This window comes from Hemitrygon akajei, chromosome 8 (assembly GCF_048418815.1).
Source record: "Hemitrygon akajei chromosome 8, sHemAka1.3, whole genome shotgun sequence".
Taxonomy (NCBI): domain Eukaryota; kingdom Metazoa; phylum Chordata; class Chondrichthyes; order Myliobatiformes; family Dasyatidae; genus Hemitrygon; species Hemitrygon akajei.
The window spans coordinates 128728849-128740043 of NC_133131.1; the positions used below are offsets into that span (position 1 = coordinate 128728849).

General features: G+C 39.9%; 1 protein-coding gene across 2 annotated transcripts in view; it reads left to right on the plus strand.

Annotated features, from left to right (window-relative positions):
* Positions 1-8820, plus strand: part of mrc1a (mannose receptor, C type 1a) — a 169786-nt gene extending 160966 nt beyond the window's left edge. For both annotated transcript variants that reach the window (XM_073054606.1, XM_073054607.1), the window contains exons 28-30: positions 3340-3507; positions 3597-3632; positions 7524-8820. In XM_073054606.1, coding sequence (XP_072910707.1) covers positions 3340-3507; positions 3597-3632; positions 7524-7753 — 434 coding nt within the window. In that variant the 3' untranslated portion in view covers positions 7754-8820. The remainder of the gene's footprint in view (positions 1-3339; positions 3508-3596; positions 3633-7523) is intronic.
* Positions 8821-11195: the final 2375 nt, after the last annotated feature.

The window sequence follows — 11195 nt, forward strand, 5'->3', positions numbered from 1 at the left end:
GAACCTGTACTTGCAGGAGTTTAGAAGAATGAGGGTGGTTCTCTTTGAAACCAATCAAATATTGAAAAGCCTGCATAGAGTGGATGTGCAGAGAATATACCCCATAGTGTGTGAGTCTAAGACCAGAGGACACTGCTTCAAAATAGAGGTATGTCCATTTAGAACAGAGATGAGAAGGAATTTCTTTAGCCAGAGAGTAGTGAATCTCTGCAATTTCTTTGCCATGGACAGCTGTGAAGGCCAAGATATTGAGAATATTTAAAGCTGAGCTTGATAGGTTCTTAGTTAGTCAGGATGTCAAGTTTATGGAGAGAAGGCTGGAAAATGGGTTTCAGAGAGATAATAAATCAGCCATGATAGAATGGTAGAGCAGACCTTAATCTGCTCCAATGTCTTATGATCTTATGGTTTTATGGTAATGCTACCAACTGTATTTTCAGCTGTTATTATCTCAAATATGCCAGTCAATGGCACATACACGTTCTTTCTGGCGTGTACTACAATTGTTGTGAAACAGCTGAACTATTGTGGTTGAGTTTGGAACCGCAACCAGAACGTGGACAGGGAATTGTGGAGACCAAGGTTTGGAAATCTGGTTCTGGTTGTATTAGTAATTATCAATGGCAGTGTTTCGGGTGTGTGTTGTCTATTTTTCATATAGATGCAGTACATATGTGTTACCTTTGTACATGTACACATATGTACAGTATTTGTGTATGCTGTATGTACATATAAATGTACATAAATGTTTTTTTAATTTGCACGATTTGTTTTATTTCACACATTGGTTCTTTGTAAGTCCTTATGTAACATTTTTGTAGATCCTGTTCTATTTACTTTGAACGTATATACAGTGTGTTTATATGTAAGTGTGTGTGTAAGTATATACACGCACACACAAACATTTGTGTACATATATAAGCTAATGGACAATACACAACACACTCAAAATGTTGGTGGAACACAGCAGGCCAGGCAGCATCTATAAGGAGAAGCACTGTTGACGTTTCAGGCCGAGACCCTTCGTCAGGACTAACTGGACAAGGAATTCACGTAGGGAGCGATCCCTGCGGAAAGCAGAAAAAGGGGAGTGACTTCATTAACTTTCCCTCTAACTTTCACCCTGCCCTCAAATTTACCTGGTACATTTCTGACACCTCCCTCCCCTTTCTTGATCTTTCTGTCTCCATCTCTGGAGACAGCTTATCTACTGATATCCACTATAAGCCTACAGACTCTCACAGCCACCTGGACTATTCCTCTTCCCACCCTGTCTCTTGCAAAAATGCTATCCCCTTCTCACAATTTCTCCATCTCCACCGCATCTACTCTCAGGATGAGGCTTTTCATTCCAGGACGAAGGAGATGTCTTCCTTTATTAAACAAAGGGGCTTCCCTTCGTCCACCATCAACTCTGCTCTCAAACGCATCTCTCCCATTTCCCGTACATCTGCCCTCACCCCATCCGCTCGCCACTCCACTTGGGATAGGGTTCCCCCTGTCCTCACCTACCACCCCACCAGCCTCCAGGTCCAACGTATAATTCTCCGTACCTTCCGCCACCTCCAATGGGATCCCACTTCCAAGCACATCTTTCCCTCCCCCCCTTTCTGCTTTCCGCAGGGATCGCTCCCTACGCGACTCCCTTGTCCACTTGTCACCCCCATCCCTTCCCACCGATCTCCTTCCTGGCACTTATCCTTGTAAACGGAACAAGTGCCACACCTGCCCTTACACTTCCTCCCTCACCACCATTCAGGGCCCCAGACAGTCCTTCCAGGTGAGGCAACATTTCACTTGTGAGTCAGCTGGTGAGGTATATTGCGTCTGGTGCTCCCGGTGTGGCCTTTTATATATTGGTGAGACCCGACACAGACTGGGAGACCATTTCGCTGAACACCTATGCTCTGTCTGCCAGAGAAAGCAGGATCTCCCAGTGGCCACATAGTTTAATTCCACGTCTCATTCCCATTCTGATATATCTATCCATGGCCTCCTCTACTGTCAAGATGAATCCACACTCAGGTTGGAGGAACAACACCTTATATACCGGCTGGGTAGCCTCCAACCTGATGGCATGAACATTGACTTCTTACCCCATCCCTGACATATTTAGTTGTTTGTTTATTTTCTCTCTCTCTCTGCCCATCACCCTGCCTGTTCTCCATCTCCCTCTGGTGCTCTCCCCTCCCCCTTTCTTTCTCCCGAGGCCTCCCGTCCCATGATCCTTTCCCTTCTACAGCTCTGTATCACTTTCGCCAATCACCTTTCCAGCTCTTAGCTTCATCCCACCCCCTCCGGTCTTCTCCTATAATTTTGCATTTCCCCCTCCCCCCACTGCTTTCAAATCTCTTAGTATCTTTCCCATCAGTTAGTCCTGACGAAGAGTCTCGGCCCGAAACACGACAGTGCTTCTCCTTATAGATGCTGCCTGGCCTGCTGTGTTCCACCAGCATTTTGTGTGTGTTGTTTGAATTTCCAGCGTCTGCAGATTTCCTCGTGTTTGGACAATACACAAGTATGTTATCTATTAAGTACATGGATGGGAGGGATGGGAGGAGTATGGAGGCCTATGGTCTAGATGTCGGTTTATGGGATTAGGCAGAATAGTAGTTTGGCACAGACTAGATGCACTGAAGAACCTGTTTCTATGCTGTAGTGCTCTAAGAATCTATGAACTAATAAAATAGATTTGCTGTAGTGCCTATATCCATCAGTATCTTGTAATCACAAATAATAGTTTAAGTCAAACATTTGCACATTTTTTTGGACCCAGAGATGCTGCTGCAACCAAGTGTGCTGCCATCTTACCAGAAGTTTCATGAAATTAAAACAAAATGGGCTTTACCTTTACAGGAAAGAGTTGCAGTGTCAGAAAGATTGGGCAGATTTGACAAACTCAATGGTGGTTATCAGTTTGAAATGTAACATTTTGAGAAGACTTGATGGGATGTTTCCTTAGAGGGTATTTCCTCTTCACTCTATAGGGGAATAACCTGGTCTTCCTTTTAAAAGGGAAACAAGGAACAATTTTTCACCTGGAGTGTTGTGATTTTGGAAACACTTTCATCCAGAAATCTGTGAAAGCAGTCATAGGAAATAAGGATTAGAGCACTTATGGTCCAAATGGACTCAAAATTATGGGGTGATGAGGGAATGGGGACCTGAGGCACAATCAGACTTAGCACTGAGACACCTCAATCAGGAGGTTTTGTGCTGGATTCCTTGAGTTGATCAAGACATGGGAGCACGGGTGGAGCAGAGTTTTATGACCCACACGTTCAGCTATATTCAGACTGGTATTTCATTTTAGAAAATAATTCTTTTCCCCCATTATAGGTGCTTGGTTATGGCTAGATAATAGTGTGGTGGATTTTGTAAACTGGAATAAAGGTGAGCCTTCAGATCATAAGAACGAAAACTGTGTTGAAATGTATTCGGATAAAGGCACCTGGAACAACGCACAATGTTCAGTTTATAAAAACTACATCTGCAAAATGCCGAAAAGTAAGTTAAATGGTACTCTGGCTTCTGAAAATTTTATTTTCCCTTGTGGGATTCAGTGAAGAATAACTAGCATTTCCTTTTTTTTACAGTTGTGGATGTAACTGAGGCACCATCACAACTGGAAGGTAAGAGCTATTTGCACCTAAGAAGTTGTTAGCATTATACTTCGATGATAAGTTTATCTTCACCCAAATGGTACTTCTTGTTTCAGCTGATGAATTTGCTTTAGATTGTCACATTCTTCAGAAATTTCCAAAACAACTGTTACTAACATAGGGTAACATAATGCTGCAAGTGGAGAATGCTAATTTTCTGTTGAGGCAAGTTGTGGAGAGGTGACACCATATTCTGTAGTCTGGCGAAAAATTATCAGCCCTTTTCTAGGCCATCAGGCATTACTAATTCTCAGAGGTACAGAGCAGGGACTTCCTTCACTGACTATATCCCATCATCAGCTCCTTCACAATAGAAGGGGTTTTGTAGTAAGAGAAAATGTAAGAGAAATCATATATTTCAACCCTGGCCTTATCGGGCATCAGATGGAGCCCTTAGAGGGAGGTCTGCAGACAACAGGCCTACTGTTTTATGGCAACAGTACATTGCAACACATAATAATAAAAAACTATAAATTAAAATAAGTATATATAAAAAAGAAAATTAAATCAAATAAGTGGTGCAAAAAGGGAGGAAATAATACTAAGGTAATGTTCCTAGGTTCAGTGTCCATTCAGAAATCTGATGTTGGAGGGGAAGAAGCTGTTCCTGAAACATTGAGTGTGTGTCTTCAGGCTCCTGTACCTCGTCCTTGATGGTAGCAGTGAAAAGAGGGCATGTCCTGGGTGATGGGGGTCCTTTTTGAGGCATTGTATTTTGAAGGTGAATTGTTTTGGTGCTGTTTATAAATCAAAAATTAAAAGAAGAAATTAAGAAAATACACATTCGTTGATAAATGAGTGTAGTATACAATTATGGAAGTAATGCTGTATTTATAAAGGGTTTTAGTAAGTCTGCAACCATTTTTGATCATCTTACCTGATAGAGGAAAACATTTACCAAAGAGAAAGTGAAATGAAATGAAGACACACTGCATTGATTCTTGGAAAAGATAGAATAGGTAGAATGTAGTCTAGATTTTACATACTCAGTGGCCACCTTATTAGGTAGAGCTCTTCACCTGCTCGTTCCACAAGTATCTAATCAGCCAATCATGTGGTAGCAACTGAATGCATAGACGTATACAGTCATCATCAAGAGGTTCAGTTGTTGTTCAGACCAAACCTCAGAATAGAGAAAAAATATGATCACAGTGACTTTGACTATGAAGTGATTCTTGGTTCCAGATGGGGTGGTTTGAATATCTTAGAAACTGCTGACCTCCTGGGACTTTCACAAACTCTGTGGAGTTTACAGAGGATGGAGCAAAAAAAAATCTAGTAACCTGCAGTTCTGTGGGTGAAAATGAGAGATCAGAGGAGAATAACCTAACTGTTTCAAGCCGATAGGAAGGAGAGAGTAACTCAAATAACCATGCATTAGTGGTGTGCAGAAGAGCATCTCTGAATGCACAACACATTGAAGCTTGAAGTGGATTGGCTACAGCAGCAGAAGACCACAAATATACATTCAGTGACCACTTTATTTGGTACTGGAGGAACATAATAAAATGGCTACTGAGTGTATGTGAATAAAAAGTGATAACAAAATGTATAAACCTCTTTGACGGTTTGATAGGGTTGATCCTGAGAAGTCAGAGAATCTGAAAATAAACAGCAAGAAAGAAAGCTAAGGAAATGGAATAAAGAAAGAACAAAGGGCCTATATTGTGTTGATGTGTTCTTTGTTCAATGTTAACATGGTCTCAAGGTAAAGCGGTTTGGTTATTTAAGTTTGAAGATAAAGTTCTTCAAGCACTTATTTGTGACCAAGTTTGCATCAGGGGATGCTGACAAGCCTATAATTTATTGCCATCCTGAATAGTGTTTGAGAAGGTTACTTTCTTTCTTGTAACTCTCCATTGTGGTACACAAGGGTTGTGAAAAATTCAAATGGCATGTGATTTGGAGGGAGAAGTTTCCTTGATTCCTGTAGCCTTTGTCTCTCTGGATGTCAGTGGTAACAGGACTGTAACGGACTGGGTTGATCAGACTCAAACAATTCAAGTGCCCAGGAAATGTGGTAAAAAGCCTACAAGCACAACAAAATAACATAAGCCTAATTTATTAGCATAAAATAGAAAACACAAATAAACCACACAAAATACTATGTAATAAGTCACAAAGATTTCCACGGAGAATTCAAGGCTCATGATTCTTAGACATTTCTTGATTGTTGCTGTTGTCTGGAGACTCAGAATTCCAACTCAGTTGTGAAACCACCCCTGGGTCCTAGACACCAATCACAGTTCCCAGTCTGGAAGTCCAAAGAGCCCAGGAAAGGTACCCCATTAAATATGAGCATAGAGAGACACGGAGACCGACAACGTCTTTGATCTTTTGTTCTCATGCCTTTAACTTAGCTTGGTTACTTCCTTTCAAACAACATGAGCATTTATGAACGCAGTGTTCAGCATCCCCTTTTCAATCAATTAGGCCTCTTAATGGTCACTGATTATTCATCAGTCCACGAATGTTTGGGACATAACATTCCTTTGACTTACAAAGAACATTGATATTACACTAAGAAAGGATCCATCAAACTAGCTCTCAAAGTAACCAACAGTCTTTGTCATTTACAGACATCCTCATGTTAATGGTGACAGACTGAGAAAGAATCCAGCTGCTATCAGAAAGCATTAGGCATTAACAAACCTACAGTGTTTACTTTGTATGTACAGGCACTCTATATGCTGTGATCTCACAAAGAATTAAATGCCATTTTGAACTGTTCGAACATTCATCCAGTATGTTACAAAATTTAATTTAACACACAGGACTGAGAGATATTTTCAAAGAGATCTTGTTGCAGAGCATCTTTCTGCAGATAGGTATTAGTGGTCGTAGCAGAGTAAGTGAGATATTAGAAATGGCAGATGAGGTGTGCTTATCAAGTGCACTGCTTTGTCCTGGTGAGGCATTCATTTGTGCAAGGTGGATATATTCAAACTCACGTACATGCTGTATTTATAGATGGTGGGAATCAATAGACAATAGACAATAGGTGCAGAAGTAGACCATTCGGCCCTTCGAGCCTGCACCGCCATTTTGAGATCATGGCTGATCATCTACTATCAATACCCGGTTCCTGCCTTGTCCCCATATCCCTTGATTCCCCTATCCATAAGATACCTATCTAGCTCCTTCTTGAAAGCATCCAGAGAATTGGCCTCCACTGCCTTCTGAGGCAGTGCATTCCAGACCCCCACAACTCTCTGAGAGAAGAAGTTTTTCCTTAACTCTGTCCTAAATGACCTACCCCTTATTCTCAAACCATGCCCTCTGGTACTGGACTCTCCCAGCATCTGGAACATATTTCCTGCCTCTATCTTGTCCAATCCCTTAATAATCTTATATGTTGCAATCAGATCCCCTCTCAATCTCCTTAATTCCAGCATGTACAAGCCCAGTCTCTCTAACCTCTTTGCATAAGACAGTCCAGACATCCCAGGAATTAACCTTGTGAATGTAACATCCCAGGAATTAACCTTGTGAATCTAACATCCCAGGAATTAACCTCGTGAATCTAAGGGAACCATTTCTTGCAGAATACTCATGATAGGTCTTCTTGCCATGGACTTACTGTGATGGACCTTGTTCTTTTTCTGTTTCATGATAAGCTGCTGGATATTGACGGAGGAGCATTCAGCAATGGTAGCCATTAAGCTTATTGAATAATGTTAATGGGGCCTGTGGATGGCTCTTGCACTTTTTTCTTATGTTTTTGTGTAAAGAGCTGGGAAATTATCTTGAGAAATCTCCAGCTTAATAGCTGGCAACTGTGCAGACAGTCTGAACTGCATCCTCTCGTTAAGTGTTATCTTTGGTTATCTTATTGTGTGTGTGTTTTTTTTTAATTATCAGTTTCCCAGCCAAAAGAGAATCCATCTTACAGCACTACAGGGATTGTGGTGGTACTGGTTCTTGTCATCATTCTACTTGCAGTTCTTGGAGGCTACTTCTTTCAAAAGTATAGGAGGAAGGCCACAGATGGACCTACAACATTTGATAACACCCTTTTCTTCAACAGAGAGTTTGCATCTGAACCCTGTGACATGAAGTCTCTTGTGCCAAATATAGAATCAAATGAATAGAATGTAATGTAGTTTATTAAAAGTTTTTGAAATACATTGAAATAATTCTACCATGAACTGCATGCAGTTAGACTGGAAACACATTTTAGCAGTGTATTTGGCTGATGTGTGCTTTGCTGCAATATTTTGCACAAGACTCCATGATTATTCTTGTGTATTGTTTCCCATCATTTTAGAAGTATATATATTGATTACTTATGCTTGTTAAAGGTCAATTTTTCAGGTGACCTTTTAGAGTTAATGCTTAGTGCTTTAGTAATTCTGCTATTTAAATAATACACTTTTAAAATGTAAATAGGAGAGAGTTGAATCTTATAGCTTTGATACAAAGAAAACATTGGAATGATAGTTTTAGATGCTTGGCCTACTGCAAAAAAAAGTGTGTTGTTTTACGTATCTGATTTATAGTTCAAATAGAGTGAGCAAAATACACAGAATTGTTAAAAACCTCAAGAGATTCTGCAGATGCTGGGGAAATCCAGAGCAATACAAAGAACTCAGTAGGTCAGGCAGTATCTATGAAAATGAATAAACAGTCAGCATTTCTGGCCAAGACCCTTCATCGGGACCAAAATATCAACTATTTATTTATTTCCATAGATACTGACTGAGCTGTTGAGTTCCTCCAGCATTTTCTGCACATAACCATTAAAAGCCTAGATTTTACAGAAAATTGTTAAATCAGCTCACAAGTTATTTGTCAGCAATTCTCTGCTTTATTTTTTAAAAGGATTAGATGTACATTATTAACCCTTATTTTGTTGACTTCCAAACAGCAAACAACTTGAATATGAATTTATGGTTACTTACTGTTCCATTCACTGTTTCCGAATAATCTGGTGATTATACAAACCTTATAGACAAAATGTGTGCAGATGAACTTCCAGTCACGTGTAAAAAAAGTTATTGTCAGCACATTTCTAGAGACAGAATGTATGCAAAATTTTGGATGTTCATACAGATTGAAATAAATTGAGGGTCTTCATTTAGGCATTAAATACATTGACCTTACATACCTGTATGAATAATAACATTTGAAATAAAAGTCTAGCATGTTTAATATGGAATGATTTTTATGTTTCCTGATACACTGAAGAGGTATGAACTGATTTCAGGCACAGTTAAAAGGATAAATGTTTTATTCATTTAAAAAATAGGATTCTGATCAAATTGTGATTTCTATGGTTTGTGTATGTATAAGGAATGAATTGCATCAAACATCAATCACAAGAAAATAAAAATTATCAGCTGTGGACAGCATGAGTACAGCTTTTTCTTAATTATATGCTGTACACTTTATAAATCACAATCTATTCTTAATAGAACATGATTTTTTACACCAATCATATACTAAGGAACTGATACCATATAAAGGGTTATTTTTCATTGAGCGTGCATGTAGAGAATCAGGATGGGTTACATTCTTCATGTAATGGTTTAAAAATAAATAAATATTGGGCAGTCTTTCCTGGTTTGTTTAGAAAATAAAAATGTTACTTCCTCTAAAGACTGAGGGAGAATTAAACAGACAACCAGTTTACAAAAGATAAAAATATTCTCAAATATTCCTGGAAAGTTTGAGAATAATGATTCATCCAAAAAAGGGCACAGAATGCAGTGATTAAAATCCTCTAATCTTTAGTTTTGTCTCTGCATTGGAGTGAAGAAAGGTTTGGCAGGATGGATGAACTGGCTTACTGACGGTCCTGTTCCACTCCAGTCAGGCCTTTAAGGTCTGACTCAGTTTCTCAAGTTCAAGTTCATCCCATATTCAGGGTCCACTGCTAGTGAGATTTCCCCCACATTCTGAGTTCCCACCATAGTCTGATTGCAGCTTCAGCACAGTAATCCAAATCCAGCTTCATGTCCAATTGTCATTCAACCATACATGAATACAACCAAACTAAACGGCGCTATTCCAAGGCGAAGGTGCAAAACACAGTACAGACAGTCGTTTGCAGAAAACATACCATATACAAGACAGTTGTAAAATATAGTCTCACAAAACAAAAAAATGGTCCAAGTCCCTGAGTCCACGCACGTTGCGACAGTTTACAGTTGAGCATGATACATCTTGTCTTTTGCCAAACGGATACTGGATGGCAGCACCTACACTCTGCCACACCAATCTGGAAACAGGTGACACTGTGTTTTGAGGCCTTTTTGACATAACCAAGACCACACAGCTCCCCTGCTGTCCGCCCTTGCTGTTCAGCAATAGAAGAGTGAATTGGACATGTAGCATTTAACATTACTAATGACCAAAATTAACATCACAGCATTGCTATGAGAATCAGAATCAGGTTAATTATGACATGAAATTGGTGGTTTTGTGGCAGCAGTGTGCAATGACATAGGATTACTACATATTACAAAGTAAATAAATAATGCAAAAAGAAATAATAAGATAGTATTCATGGACCATTCAGAAATCTAATGGCAGAGGGGAAGAATCTATTCTATTTAGTTCAATGTGGGTCCTGTATCAATTCCCTGATGGTAGTGATGAGAAGAGAACATGTCCGGGATGGTGAGGGTTCTTACTGATGGATACTGCCTTCTTGAGGCACAGTTTCTTGAAGATATTCTCAATAGTGGTGAAAATTGTGCAGATGATGGAAATGGCTGAGTTTACAACCATCTGTAACCTCTTATGATCCTGTGCACTAGAGCCTTGATACCAGGCCAAATGCTCTCTCCGGTGCGTCCAGAGAAATTTGCAAGAGACTTTAACATCACAAATCTCTTAAACTGCTAATGAAGTAGGGCTGCTAGCATAATTTCTTCATGATTGCATTAATGTGTTAGATCCAGGAGCATCCCACAGAGACGTTGACACCCAGGAACTTAATTCTGTTCATCCTTTCCACTCCTTACCCCTCAATGAGAACTGGTGTGCTCCCAACTTCCACTTTCTGAAGTTCATAAGCAACTTCTTGGTGGTCTTACTGATGCTGAGCATGAGGTTGTTAATGCAATATCACTCAACCAGCTGATACTCTTTCCTGTATGCCTCTTCATTGCCACCTGAGACTATAACAACAACAATGGTGTCACGGGAGAGTTTATAGATCGTTATTGGAGATGTCATTAGTGTAGACAGAATCGAGCAGCAGGCTAAGTGTTTATTCTTGAGGTGTGCCTGTGTTTATTGCCAGTGAGGAGATACCTTTGCTGGGACAAAGTAACTCAAACAGACGGTCTTAAAAGCTTGTGGTGACAGAGATTCCAGACATCTACAATTAATGCTGTAAGTGCTGACCCCTTGAGTACACAAACATCCCAACTTGTAGCCATTTTCAATGTGCTAAGTGAAATAACCCCATTGTTTTGTATTCGGATAATTGAGACAAGTCTCCTGGTCACTCTAATTTGCAAAGCTGTACCTTCAATGTTGAACTGATCGTAGCTTGCAATTTATGCTGGTGGGAGTTGTGTACAG